Source organism: Delphinapterus leucas, chromosome 16 (assembly GCF_059928025.1).
Source record: "Delphinapterus leucas isolate spDelLeu-1000000601 "Yukka" chromosome 16, BTC_Dleu_Yukka2, whole genome shotgun sequence".
Classification (NCBI taxonomy): Eukaryota; Metazoa; Chordata; class Mammalia; order Artiodactyla; family Monodontidae; genus Delphinapterus; species Delphinapterus leucas.
This window is the reverse complement of record NC_143144.1, coordinates 70,731,413-70,746,626: the sequence shown is the minus strand read 5'-3', so window position 1 is coordinate 70,746,626 and position 15,214 is coordinate 70,731,413. Positions and strand designations below refer to the sequence as shown.

The 15,214-nt window shown below is 41.0% G+C and overlaps 1 protein-coding gene across 1 annotated transcript in view; it reads left to right on the top strand.

Moving 5' to 3' along the window:
* NRAP (nebulin related anchoring protein) overlaps positions 1 to 15,214 on the top strand; it is a 62,599-nt gene that overhangs the window by 2,147 nt on the left and 45,238 nt on the right. Inside the window, exons 3-9 of the mRNA XM_089898194.1 lie at positions 351 to 455; positions 1,233 to 1,340; positions 1,631 to 1,735; positions 4,844 to 4,948; positions 5,918 to 6,034; positions 10,885 to 10,992; positions 12,035 to 12,139. Coding sequence (XP_089754320.1) covers positions 351 to 455; positions 1,233 to 1,340; positions 1,631 to 1,735; positions 4,844 to 4,948; positions 5,918 to 6,034; positions 10,885 to 10,992; positions 12,035 to 12,139 — 753 coding nt within the window. The remainder of the gene's footprint in view (positions 1 to 350; positions 456 to 1,232; positions 1,341 to 1,630; positions 1,736 to 4,843; positions 4,949 to 5,917; positions 6,035 to 10,884; positions 10,993 to 12,034; positions 12,140 to 15,214) is intronic.

The window sequence follows — 15,214 nt, the reverse complement described above, 5'->3', positions numbered from 1 at the left end:
TTTGAACCCTGGCTTTCTCACTTAGTACCTGTGGGACCATGAGCCAATTACTTAACCTTTCTGTTCCTCAGCTGCTCTTCAGTAAAATGGGGAAAATCATAGTCTTGCCTTATGTGATTGTTATGGAGATGAATGAATATTTGTTAACGTTTAGAAGTTCCTGGCACTCTCTTGGACTTAACACATGAGCATTGATGCTTTTTGGAGAGGAGCCCGTAGAACAAACCAGAAAGACTTGCCGTATGTTTGTGTTGAGTGTTGCCCAATGGTGTAGCTTCAGGACAGCTGCAAGGAGAGGTCCTACAAAGGCTGTTGGGTATGACCTTGACTCTATGCTGTCCCCTCACCAGGTGGAGTACAAGAGAGGGCATGACGAACACATCTCCAGGTTCAGCACAGTGGTGGATACCCCTGAGCTTCTCCGGGCCAAGGCGGCGGGACAGCTTCAAAGTGATGTAAGAAATGGTGGAGGCCAGATGCAGTGATTCTCATTTAAGGTTCCCCATTCTTTCCTTACGTGGAGGAAGAGACAGGGAGAATGCAGGCAGCATCTCAATCCTGAGCGGGGGCCAGGAAGAACATTCTAAGGTCAAGGCTGGTCAGGTCAGATTTGGCAGCTAGCACAGACCTTGCAAAAACTTTTCCTTAGAGAGAAAAGTTTACACGGTATTAGTAACAAACCAGGTATATCTGATTAATCTTAAAGAAGTCTCTCCTTGTCACTGCAAATTGTAGAAGATCACTTCCGAAGAATTTCTTCCATTTGCCTTTTCATAGCCCAGTTGCTCCACGGCATACTAAGACTGGGAACTTAGTATTGCTCTGAGTGGGAAGTTTAAGCACTTCCCACTTGAATCCAGGTTCAGCTTAACAAGTGGCTTCCACTTGACTTGGGTTGAGAAGCCTCTTTCATCTCCCAGACTTGACTGGCAGCTCCTCGAGGACAGAAGCCTTGTTGCTCTGCCTGGCCTCACCCCCGGTACACAGCAGGTGCTCACAAGTATGTGTCGAATTCTACATTGAGCATCTCCATGTATCAGGCAGTGAGCTGGGTATTGGGAATAAAATGGTAAATGAGATACACAGGGTCCATCAAGCTCTAAGCCAACTACATTGCCTAAGAGCTGGGACGGGAGATGTGCAGGGCGCTATGGGAGCCCTGAGCAGGGCTTCTCAGTCAGATTGCCTGGGAGATGGTGGCACGTGATTCTAAATTTGTTTTCCTTTTCCAGGTGAGATACACAGAGGACTATAAACAACAGAGAGGGAGAGGCAGTTTTCCTGCTATGACCACACCTGCTTATCAGATAGCCAGAAGAGCCAATGAGCTTGCAAGTGATGTAAGTGTCCAGGGCAATGTTTGCATGGGGGGGAAGGAAGCAGAAATTTACCTGGGCCTGGCGAGTCCAACTTCCTGTCTCCTTGTCTCCGTTTTTTTGCACCGTGGATACAGGAAGTCGCTTTCCTACGTCGTTTTCAATCAGTTTTACCAAGACAATGATCAGGCACTTTTATGTCTAAGACACATTCCCTAGATCCAAGCAGAAAAAAAACATTCCACAAGATATTCATTTTTACTGTTCTGACCCCTGTGCGTAAGAGGCTAAATTTATCCTTCCCCTTCAAATAGGTGAGGTACCATCAACAATATCAAAGAGAAACGAAGGGAATGGCTGGTCCAGCTGCTGGAGCTGAGGACACATTGACAAAGGAACATGTGGACCAGTATGGACAGGTATGTGATAAAATGACGTCCTGCGAGACCCTTTTCGATGGTCATTTCTCAGTTTGGCAGCCCTCTAGCCTGTGACACAACCTATGACCATTTAATCAGGGGTTGGGCTGTGATTTTTCTTTGCCCTATTTATGGAAGGTGGAATTTCCAAGCCTGAAAGTAGCAAACAAACAATTACACAGGGCTCAACTTGACTCACTTAGGAAAACAGATTCTAAGCACTTTTTCTTTCCTTTTTTAAAAATAAAGGACCTATATCAAAATGGTGGGCTTGCCAGGAATAAAGCATCCTCATCTATTCATTGAAGAAAAGTCCCAAGGACTACGACTGGCTGTGTTTAACCTGTCACTGCATAGGAACAAAAGGGATCAAAATGCATGTCTTGAAAAATATTGAGCACTTCACTGAGTAGCAGCATTCATTTTCTTAGAAAATGAATTTCTTGTCTAGGTTGCTAAATAAAGCAATATGCCAGAGAAAGTAACCCTTTTTCTCAATTTCACTTTTTAAATGAGCTGCATCTTGGCAGGATGTAAAAAGGTTGAGTGACAATTGCAGCTAATTTTATTTGCACGTCCCTCTGATTTTCTGGTACTAGACAGGTGTTGCAGGGGAAAAAGGGAACATTATTTTTTCATGGTTGTAAGTTAAAGAATGTTGGAAGACCAAGCGTGTGGCCGGAAGGGTGCATTCAGCGGGCTTGGGTGATATTTCTTTCTTAATTTGACAGTTGTTTAAATTTTTTGGCACTGGGTAGACTTTACAACCTATGTGACATTCAATATACATAATTTATAAAAGGAAACAAATAACTTATTTCTCTTCCTCAGAAAACCAAGTTGCTTATGTTGGGGATATATTCATGTGAAACTTAAAATGCACGTGAAGATAGGTTTTGACCCTTTTGCAAATGTCTATCTGAGCAAAAATGTTTGGCTTTGAATTTAAAAGGCCATTTTATTAAATTTCACGATAAGTCAGTTAAATGGTCTCTCAGTGCTTAAAACTCAATGAAAATACGTTTTTATTGGTTTCATGTTGTAAATATGTTGTTTAGAATGCTCAGGACAACTTTTAAAAGTCAGTTTAAAAAATATTTGGCTTCCATATTTAGCAAAAAGTATTTTGTTCTAAATTTGGACTATCCTATCTGCCACTAGTTGTAACACACGCATATCATTTCATGTGTGTATCTAGACCTGTCTATACACAGCGATGAAATGTAACTTTGTAGTATCATAGTGGAACCTTGATTATTAGGACATTTTGATTGAAGTTTCCAATCATGATAATAACAAATACAAGAATCAAAGTGGGTGTCATTCGATAGCACTGCCAGCAGCTGTCAGTCGAGAGGACTCCATATCCTGTGGCATTTCACTGTGATTTACTGTGACTCACCAGGGCGAGAGTAGGAGGGAGTGATAGAGAAGCAGGCGGACAGTCAGATACACTATAAATATCTGTAGTGCCTAAAAGACCAAGCAGTTCATTCTTCTTTTTTTTTTTTAATAAATTTATTTTATTTATTTATTTTTGGCTGCGTTGGGTCTTCGCTGCTGCGCGCGGGCTTTCTCTAGTTGCGGGGAGCGGGGGCTACTCTTCGTTGCGGTGCGCGGGCTTCTCGTTGTGGTGGCTTCTCTTGTTGCGGAGCATGGGCTGTAGGCGCGCAGGCTTCAGTAGTTGTAGCTCGCGGGCTCTAGAGCGCAGGCTCAGTAGTTGTGGCGCACGGGCTTAGTTGATGCACGGCATGTGGGATCCTCCCAGTCCAGGGCTCGAACCCGTGTCCCCTGCATTGGCAGGCGGATTCTTAACCACTGTGCCACCAGGGAAGTCCCCATTTTTCTTTTTAATGAGTAGTTTTTTACGTTAATGGACTATACCATGTAATCTATTATTTGTAACCTGTCAACTCCCCAGTAGGATTAAGGGTCTCAAAAAGATTTACATACACAATATATATTCACATAAGCACAGAAGTTAAAATGAAGCTACAAGCCAACTCCAAACCGTAAAGCAGAATGGGCAAAAGGAGGTTACCAAAGAATTTGAGAGTCTTTGTGGTTATTATCTTTTTCACTTACTACATTTGGCCCAGAACATTCTGGCAGCCAAGCATAAAGGAGCACTCAGGCTAAACAGTTGTCATTATTGGATGAAAAGGAAGCCTGGACATTCTAATTTGACCCAACTATTTCATTTAAGAGAGTATGTGTGCTAGACTCTGAACCGTGATGCTGGAGCAGGGAAGGCCCCTGCTTTGGAGGAGGCAGGAGAGAGAGGGAGTCATGATCCCGGGGGGGCACTAAGGGCTGTTCCAGGTTTGTGGGGACACAGATGAGGAAACAGCTGATTCTGCCTGGGGTGGGGCTGGGAGTGAGCGAGGAGTTCCCTGGAGAGAAGGTAGCATCTGACCGAGTCTTGAAGTACCTCTGGTTGCTGGGGAAGTTTTACACTAGTAACGTGATGACAGTCCCGTGAGAGAGAAGGTTCTCCTTTGTGGGAGAGCCTGGGTGATGGGAGGAGGAGGAAGGAAGAAATTAAGACTCAGATTGTTAATACTTAGTCTGAAATATATATTTGGTCCCAGCTGAGATCATCTTATTGCAGTGTGAAGTCTTTTCAGCCAAATTACAAAAATTCAAATAGTTACATAATAGCTCTTTCTTGGTAAATGAAATGAATCCATCACTGCGGGAGACAGTATGTGGAATATCAAGGTGTCTTTGCATAGATCTGCTAAGGGGCCTGAGAACGGTGGCATACGAGACTACTGGAAGACAGAAGGACTTTCCAGGTGTCATTTAAGAAACGAATACTGCAAAATACGTGAGCCTAGGAGACTCACAGAGTATCTTGATTTGTCTGATGGAAATGATGATGCTAATGATAACAGTTACCATTTATTTAGTGCTGACTGTGTGCTGGGTCTACCTCTAGTGTCTACCACCTTAACGACCACGTGCTACTGCTCTTAGGGGTGATCTCAGGAATTTCCAAGGTGGATGGGCCTCCATGGGAACAGGCTGTAGGAGAGATCATTGCTAATCCCCCACCCATTCCGGGAGGGGAGCATTACTGATTAAACTTTTTGATTGACCCAGCAGGATTACTCAGAAGAGTATGGCGCGCACAGAGGAAAGGGCAGCTTCCCGGCCATGATCACCCCGGCTTATCAGAATGCCAAGAAAGCCAACGAACTCGCTAGTGATGTAAGTGCCACATTGGGACGACCCACAGAGTCACGGAAGAAGGAGAAATGAGACTTTGAAGGCTGTGCTTACTGAAACCTATGTACAGTTCAATTTATCAGAGCTGAGTCAAAGCAGAATGTTAGCCCTCAATTCCTATCCAAATTCCCGACATCTGCATTTTTAGCTCATGCTGTTAGGTCACATTTATCTGCTTCAAAGGAGATTGACATGGACACAAGCCACACAACTTACTTGAAGTCAGCTGAAGCAAGTGCACATACCGGCCCAGCTAGATAAGCTGGGGTTAGGAGAGTCTTTGCAAAATAGCCCATCTTAGAAATTGAGCGCTTCAGAGGAATAGCTGATTAAAATAAACCGTATGATTATCAAACTCGGTGTAACCCAGTTGATAAAATGATTTTTATTTGCAGAATGTTAGCCAGTTGGCAGTCCTTGAAAGAGAAGCTATAATTAAACTTGGTAAAGTGACAAGCACACTGCAGATCTTACACCAACTTGAACTTGGTCTATAATCAGAAGCCCAGCATTCATTTCATACCCCCTTTGCCCTTCTCCTTTACTTTGTTACTATTCAGTTATTACCCATTTCCTTAGAAGAGTGCACTTTGCCCTGAGAGGGGAAGTAAAGGACACATTCATCACTGGAGGCTGGATGAGAAATGATTGTTAAAACCAAGGGCAGAATGGGTTTTGGATTATACCTTTAGGTATGATCATTTTGAGACCTTTCTTCATGCAGAATTAGAATGTAAAGTGTAAAAAATGTGAAAGGGGACAGTAAAATGTTAATATAAAAGGGACTAAGTGGTTTATGGACTTCAGTGGAGGAAAAACCCATGTGATTATTTTTTCCTCCAGAAAATTCTATTAAATAAATGTTGACATTAAATGTGAAGTAAGCGTGGAGTAACTTCTCTCATGGAGCATGAAAACAACAACTCCAGATGCTCTGTGTGCTTCTTTCAGATAAAATACAGGCAGGACTTCAATAAGATGAAGGGCGCCGCACATTATCATTCCCTCCCAGCCCAAGACAACTTGGTTCTTAAGCGGGCTCAGAGCGTGAACAAGCTTGTGAGTGAGGTACGTATGGGGACATTTTCACCTGTGTGCTGTCACCTCCTTTATCTCCGACAGACAGTGAAGGGGCGACCCAAGAATGAAAAGTTCCGTGTAACACCACATAAACTACACATGAGTTACCAGTTCCCAAAGAACGAATAGTCCGTAAAAAGCAATTCACAAGAGAGCCTAGGATCAAACTAATTAAATCCTTCTCTGATGGTTCAAAAGTTTCTTCCCAGAATTCTCACAGGGCTATAGATATTCCAGAGTTCCCAGCAATAGATTTCTAGTTGCCAGAATACTGGAGGAGACAAGCTTTCTAACAATATGTCATTCTTATAGAGCGGAAATCAAAGATGGGAGCGTTTTGAACGTGGAACCTCCCTCATTCTCTCATTATTGTAGTCAGGTTTCTGAGAAGTTGTGTGTACCATGTGAATTCCCCTCGCCTTAGAGGCTGACCTGGCTGCCAGAGACTGTGTTTTGTTTGGCCTACCCAGTGGTTACGATTTTTATAATTGCTAAGACTGTTTGGCAAGGAAATCTCCCCTCTAGCTCCCCACATCCTTTTTAAGTCCTGGAGTTTCTTCATAGCAGCTTCTCTGTTTGCATTGCCTGTCGGGACCCTGCAGGCATTTGAGTTGTCAGCCTCTTGGCAGGCTATTCATAGGACTCACCTAGCAAGTTATCTGAAACTCAGAAAAGGATATGCAAATTTCCTAAAACATTTTTCTTCTCTAACCCCTAAGAGTCAGTCTTTTACCCCAAAGTGTTCCTTAACCTGTGGTGCTCTAATTGCTCAGAATCACAAGGGTGACATTTCCTGGACCTCATCAGCAACCTCAGATACTTTGAAGTAGTAGATGGGTGCCGAGCCCTTGGAACCTGCATTTTAAACAAATATTCCACATGATTCTGATGCTGTAGGCCAGAGGTCAGCAAACTATGGCCTGAGTGCCAAATCCAGCCCGCAGCCTGTTTTTATAAATAAAGTTTTATTGAAACACATCATATTATCTCTGGCTGCTTTTGAGCTACAAGAGTTGATATAAAGATGGGATGTTCCGTGAAGGGGCAAATATTTTCAGTCTGGTCATTTACAGAAAAAGTCTGCTGAAACTTGCTTTTGACTCAGAGAACATTAGATCTAGATGGGATCTTTGCAATCTCTAGGCCCTCGCTTTGTCATAGGCTTGGAAAAGTAAAGTGTCTTGTTCTGGTTCAGATAGACTTTTAGGGACAGAACTAGAACCAGACCGCTGATAATGTAGTTCTACCCAGGAATAACACTGTTACCATTTTGACCTCTTTCTATGTGAATATATCATAAACTAATATATGGATATAAAAACATACATTTGTAGAATTAGAATTCAACGTATATACAGTTTTGTGTTCTTTTAAAATTTTGTATCATATTGTAAGCATTACAATGCATCTTGCATACTTTATTTATTTATTTATTTATTTTTTGCGGTACGCGGGCCTCTCACTGTTGTGGCCTCTCCCGTTGCGGAGCACAGGCTCCGGACGCGCAGGCTCAGCGGCCATGGCCCACGGGCCCAGCCGCTCCGCGGCATGTGGGATCTTCCCGGACCGGGGCACAGACCCGTGTCCCCTGCATCGGCAGGCGGACTCTCAACCACTGCGCCACCAGGGAAGCCCGCATCTTGCATACTTTAAAAGTTATATTCCCACCAAATGTTTTATAAGATATGATAACAAGTTGCATTTCCTTTGGTAAGCGGTCACAAGGGAACCTTCCATTTCCTTTTGCTCTTATGTTTATCTAGTAAGACAAACCAGCCAGGCCTCTATTAATGGTAACCACCCTTCAGCTGCCTTCTCCAGCTACCTGAGATGACTTGGAGTCTATTTAGTACCTGTGGCCTCACATCTTATATCTAGCTACCCAGGAGAGCTCAACTAGCCATTTAAAATTAGAAGACACTTTGCATCTATGAGTGGTCTCATTTATTACACTCTTTTGTAAAGTAACTTTTTTGGTTAAATTCTACTTAAGTATACATACAGAGAAGTGCATATATCATAAGTGTACAACAGGAAGAATTTCCACAAGTGGACACTTCTGTGTAATTAGCACCCAGATCAAGAAACAGGACATGACCAGAAGTCCAGACACCTGTCCCCAAGAGTATCCACAAAATGGTTTCTAAAACCATTTTGCCATTTTTTTGAGCTATGTGAAATTTTAAAGTATTTACTCTTGAAAGGGGCTGTATATTTTTAATATTCAGAACCAAACTGATTATTTATCACTATTTGAAAGGAAAACACATATTGTTAACCTACAGTATCCTATGCCTGGTATTTTAAAATCTTGGGTTGAAAGTTTTCTAAAAATATCCCAAGTCGAGTCCTGGTGACATTTTCAAGAGTGACTTCGGGTTTGGTTCTCTTGTGCATCTGGCGTTTTGGTTTCCAAGGTGGAGTATAAGAAGGATCTGGAAAGTAGTAAAGGTCATAGTATCAACTACTGTGAAACACCTCAATTCAGGAATGTGAGCAAGATCTCAAAATTCACCAGTGATTTGAGTTTTTAATGCCTACACGTCTGTTTGGGCTTTTTTTTTAACGACCTTAATTTCTAGGTCTCCTAAGAGACCAGTCTACGTGAATGTATCTGGGTGTCTTGGAGAAGCATGGCGTCTTAGGCACAAATACTATGAGTTTTGATAGAGATTGCCTACTGGGGCTGGTCCATGGAGTGTTAAATCCCCTGGCATGCACTTGACCTTGAGCCCTCAGGGCTGTACTTGTCCTCTTGCGTCCTTCGTGTATAGTAGTATCTGGCTCCTACTGGTGAATGCTGGCGAGGGAGCCTGGCTGAGCATGCAACGTCCCCTCTCAACTTGACTTTGTGCTTCTTCAATTAGTACAAGATCTCAGTTAACCTGCACAGTCACCTAGGGAGCCAGGTGTTATTTCCCCATCTTACAGGTGAGCAGATATATGCTGGAGTGGCATTTGCAGATTTGGAAATTCTCAAAGTCTGGGGATGTATCCTTGAGAACATCAAGGACTAGTTAATATGATTTTACTTCTTTTTTTTTTTTTTTGCCCTCATTTTTACTAATTCCAATTTTTTTTCACAACTCACACACACACACTGTATTTTATTTTTACAAGAGATAAATAAACTGACACCAAGCATTGTAAATGGATGACCACAACAAAAGCAACAATGATTGCAATTACCGAACACGAAACACACTCGTACTGCGTCATGTTATTGACGTTCAGTCCAGGAATCCTCCACTGCAGCAGCTCCTTTACTTTGCAGAGAAAATTGATTTGTATATTTTTTCCTCTGAGTCCTTGTGGGATTTTTTTTTTATTCAAACAGAAAGTCACAAAAATTATAATCATCCTCATCAGTTCACTCAGTCCCATGTAATTAATTTTTTTCATCTTGATCTTTTGTTAGCACTTTATGAATTCATCAGTTTTCCATTAGAGTTCTGAAAATGCTTATTCATTCAGTTCAGCAGTATAGTCAGTTACCAGAGACCTGTACTTGTCAGAGTCTTTTCCATGAATTCCTTGAAGATGAAACCCTTTTATAGGAACATTTTTGCAAAAGCCTCAGAGTACAGCCAGAACTGTCTGTAAATGACAAAAGACTTAAAAATGACCACGGTTAAAGGTTTGATGAAAGCTCATAATAATGCAATTGACAAGGAAATTTAGATATTTCTGAGATATACATTTTAAAGTAATAACTAGAATTATGACTTATAACATTATACCAGAACATATAAGTTTTTAAGAAATTTCATGTAATGTCTGAAACATTTATATTAACATATTTCCGTACAAATAACCCAAAGAAAGTTTAGTATTAGTTGGTTTTTTTGGGTTTTTTTTATACTGCAGGTTCTTATTAGATTTTACTTCTGCTTAGCTGCGTATAACAGTAGAATTTAAAATCACTTGGGACTTCGTGAGGCTCAGTAAGGAATGTCTTCTGCGTAAATGTCATGGTTAAGAGCACCAGCTTTGGAGCTGACGGACCTGGCTCCACAATTAGCCAAGTGGCCGACTTCGGGCGCGTTAAGTTCTTGGAGCCATTTTTCCCTCTGTAAAATGGGAATGATAATAGTTCCTTCCTCCTCATAGAGCGCTTGTGAAGATTAACAGAGATGAGTAGAACTGTGTCTGATGCAGAGTAAGAGTATTCTGTTGGAATACTCTCAGCGCCTGGAAACTCCACGGCCTCCCAGGGGAGGTGATTTTAATGTAGCTTCATTAGAAGCTACCCACCTTTTCTTATTTATGACTTCTTGTCCTCCTGTTTTGTTCTTTGTTTGGTAAGCTGCACTTGGGACATAACATCGTTATTTCACATGGCTGCGGTAGCGACCAATGTGTCATGTATAAGTCACAGATTTTGGCAAAGCTGGGGTTTTATTCCTCATATATTTAGAACTGGAGGTAATAGCATGCAGTGATGTGAACTAGCCCCCAGCACGGGGCTTGCATGCAGCCCCTGTACGATCAGTGCTTGTCCTTGGAAAGCTCCACACCTGTGCGATGGGATTTCACATTGGAAAAATCTGGTATATTTACAACTGAAAATGTTAAAAAAAAAAAAAAATCAGGTCCGTTTTGTGCCGTCTGGGTGCATCAGATCTTATGTTTTCTTGTGTGCTTGTCTCACCCGAACTTCTTGAATTTTAAGTTATTTTTTTTAAGTTTGTCTTATTTTTAATTCAGAGACACACTGAATACTTAAATAGGTTCTATTTAATCATTTATGTTTTGGATTAGTGCATTCACATGAGTAGTTTATCTTCAATGAGTTGGGGAGAGAATGCTTTTGTTGAAGGTTCTGTGTTCCCATGTAGAATAAATATAAAGAAAACTACCAGAACCACATGAGAGGCCACTATGAAGGAGTTGGGATGGACAGACGGATGCTCCATGCTCTGAAAGTTGGAAGCCTGGCAAGCAACGTGAGTCCTATTGTGAAGGGCCTGCAGGTCCTGGGGGTCTGTTGGTGTGGAGTGGTGGGGCACAAGGAATTCAGCCAATTCTTTTTCAACCTCCTTTTTAAAAAAATCAGTGTTTTGTTGTGTAGAGATTGACCCAAAAGAGTTTGTAAATGTTAATCAGTGCAACCAGGGCGAGGTAAAAAAATCTTTGAAAAATTTTAAAAGCTTCAATTTATTAAACGCAGCTTTCTCTGCTTTGAAGAGTACTTAAATCTATTGTGATTGATCCAGTGTGAGAAAAACTTTCAGTTTCTGAGAGATAAAGAGAAATGGATGAGCATAATTCTCATGTGAAATGCTTCAGATTTCCAAAGCATTGCGATTTATTTAGAATTGGTTGGTTGGTCGGTTGATTGGTTCATTCATTCATTCAATCTTAGTGTTCATTGAAAACTTCCTGTATCCAGGCACTGCTCAAGATACTGGCATAACAAAATAGATCAGGACCCTCTTTTCCCAATAGCATGTGATCTATTAATCTCTCTTTGGCTTTGTCAATTCAGTTTACAGGTTTGCAAATGCCAAATTGTAAATCTTGGAGGTAAAGGACACTGAGAAGGAACTGATTTCATTATTAAAACATAAAAACATCAAATTTCCTCTACTTGAGAATGTCAAACTTGACCTTTAAAAATATTTTTAAATACTCTGAAGACTCTTGATTTTTCATTGATTTCCTGGGGGTTAGCCAAGAAGCTCTTTTGTTATATACTTGTCTGCAAATGCTTCTTTTTAACAAAAAACTGCAAGGGGTTCCATGATTAATAAGAAATAAAATAAATGTGCTACAGATGACGTTAACTAATTTTAGATTAATTAAGAAGAAGAATTCAAAGTAATTAAAAACAAAAGTGTGAACATAATTTAATTTTCCTTGGAGGTGATGAAACTGAATTAATTTTGTTTCTGGTTATTTTTAAAAGATGCTTTTATGACATTCAAACAAGGTCAAAAGAGAGAGGGGACTAATTTCTCTTCTCTTGTTTTTTGCTTTGTGTTTCAGATTGCCTACAAGGCCAATTACAAACATAATGCTGTCGACTACAACTACCCAGCCACCCTTACTCCTTCCTATCAGACAACAATGAAACTGCTTCCCTTGAAAGACGTATGTCCTTTTCCAATCGTCCTTTCTGCTTTATTCCTGTCACTTCCCTCCAGTAGAGTGATTCTTTGTTTTGGCTGCTTTGGGTCTTCGTTGCTGTGCACGGGCTTTCTCTAGTTGCAGTGAGCGGGGTCTACTCTTCGTTGTGGTGAGCGGGCTTCTCATTGCTGTGGCTTCTCTTGTTGCGGAGCACGGGCTCTAGGCGTTCAGGCTTCAGTAGTTGTGGCTCACGGGCTCTAGAGCGCAGGCTCAGTAGTTGTGGCGCACAGGCTTAGTTGCTCCGCAGCATGTGGGATCTTCCAGGACCAGGGATCGAATCTGTGTCGCCTTCATCGGCAGGCGGATTCCTAGGGAATCCGAGCCACCAGGGAAGTCCCAGTGGAGTGATTCTTAGGCAGGAAGATGGAAAGAAACAAGATACAACAGTTCATAGGAGATGGAAGGGACTGAGAAAGGGGAACTCTTTTCTGATAGGAAGTCCATATATACACGTTTGGAAACTCTTAGATTTCCAACATAAGGCGGGGACAACTCTGGTTTCATCTTGAAAATATCCTAAGGTTCCATTTCACCTCTTAGAGTTTGGGGACTATGTCTGCTGCTGGGCACATCAAAGTAATTATTCCCTAACGATGATGATCTTTTTTTTAAAAGTTTTGGAGTGTGGTATGTTTAAGGACCAAAGGGAGTAAACTGAAATAGCTATAAGTTGAGAGGAAATGGTAACATTGACTTAAATTTTTTCCCCAGGAGCGCTCGGGAAATATGTGTGGAATAATATGTATCACGAATTTATTACAGCAGTGATTTTATTTATCTATAGTTTGGCTTGTCTCCAATGAAATATGTATAATTAATTACATTTGTTGTTTTCTAATTATAAGAATTTTACTACATGTTTATTACAGAAAATTTAGATAATACAGAAATGTACAAAGAAAAAGGTAAATGTTATCTCCTATTTTAAAAGTACATAAGGTGGTTTAGAGCTGAGTTGGTATCATGGTTGTCAGTGAAAGTTATCTCCAATCAATCAATAATTTAATGTATCATTCGACATGTTAATTGAATGCTCAGGGCTACTTTCCTTCACATTCCTTTGGGATCAGCACAGCTTCGGCAGTTGACTGGGGCTTTGCTATTGGTAGATCAGTCTCTGCACCTTTCCCTTTTGCTCAGAGTAGCAGCAGTGTCAGGTTCAGCTGGGCATCTCCAGCGTCTAACAGTTTACAGGACAAAGAAGGCCAATCATTGGCAAATGATAGTTTGATGGATGAAAGGGGCTTTTACCAAACGTGTGATAAGGCAGGGGATGGGAAGTAGAAGAATATAAAGGGCCTACATTTTGCTTTTCCTTTTCCCAGAAAGTTTGCTCGAGTTGACTTATTCATTTCACCTTAATGAAATTCAAGGTTAAACTTGGCTACCAAAGCCAAGTTTCTCTTTTGGCTGCGTACGTTACCTGGGAAACTGGAGGGATCAAGTGCATCTTGTAAAATTTGAATGCCAATTTTCACAGTAGAATTCTAGAAAAAATGCTTCATGGCGCAAACAAAACAGAGCGCTCTACAACCTTGTATTCCCACTATAACATGGCTTGCTGTTACGTTTGTCTGTATAAGACAGTGGATCAAACCAGGCACCTGGACTATAGTCAGCTCTCCTGGGGAAGTCGGAGAGGTGAATTAAACTAGACTGGATTAGAAATATTAATTGGAACCAGAAGTAGTTTCCACACTGGCAACCCATGAGCCAGATCCAGGCTGCAGAGGTATTTTGTTCGGCGACACGGTGTTGAAAAAAAATTGGTTTTGAACCAATATGTAGAAATTGTGAGAGTTCACATAGGGACTGTGGTCCTAGTTCCTGCATCGCGGCAATTGCCTGGGAATGAGTGGCAGCTGCTTTTATCACCTTCATCTCCTTTATTTTCCCGGCTCCTGTGTGAATTTGAATTTACCACCCTTAATGAGGGGACTTTAGTATTCAGGGAGTTTGGGGAATCCATTTACAAGAAGATTTGTGGTCTCTATTTCTGTCTGGTAGTCTTAAAGGTGGTCAAGTAGCTATGAATTTAAATAAACAAGCACAGGTCCTTCATTAGAGAGCATTCCCTTCAGATGGATTTTATAAACACTAATAGCATTAAAAATGAGACTCTACCCTCAGCAAAGGGACCTTTCAGAAAGTAGACTGAAGCAATGACCAAGCATCCGTGATGTTGCAAAGATATAATTAATCATGCAGAGTGTTAATTATGTCCTGCAGAGGAAAGTAATTGTACTCTGCAACATACTTAATGTAACATTATCAGGAAGGAATGTGCCATTTAAAAAATACAGTTTTGTGACATTTTATCGTGCATAATTCTGAATTCTAATAGACTCTATTATGAGGTGATAATTTTCCCTCTAACTTAATGCATTAGGAAGCTACTGTAGTATAATCTCATTAATGATTAACATTGAAATGACTTCATATTTCCTAGTTTTCTTAAATACCCCATGTCCAAAACTCAGAATGTGCAAAACCTTTTCTCCTTGAATCATTAACTAAAAAGCTTGAAGCAATGCTGTCCTTTTTCTCCAAATCCAACAAAAGAGTCTGTGGCCCAGTATCTGGAACACTCTGCTTTTCCTAGATCTTGTTCTAGAAGCTAATTTGTAAGTCTTTTTTTTTTTTTTTTTTTTCTAATTTGTCAGTCAGAATACATTTCCCTCTCTAAACAAAGTTAGCTCTGGCTATAGGGAACACCTGGCCCATCTGTAAGATAACAAGTAACAGTTCCAAGCACACCAGCTTTGGCAAACCACATTTATAGTGTGTAGACTGGGAGCCACTTCGGGAGGCCAACTGCTGGGATTTAAAACCTAACTCTGACAGTAGCTGGGTGACCTTGAGCAAGTCACTTCAGGTCTCTGTGCCTCAGTTTTCATGTTGTGAGGTAGGGATAATAACAGTGCCCACCCACAGAGTGGTTGGGAAGATTAGATGCATCAGTATGTGTAAAGCACTTGAAATAGTGCCAGGCACATAGTAAGTGCTATTTTTTAGCCATAATTATTATTAGCTGATGTT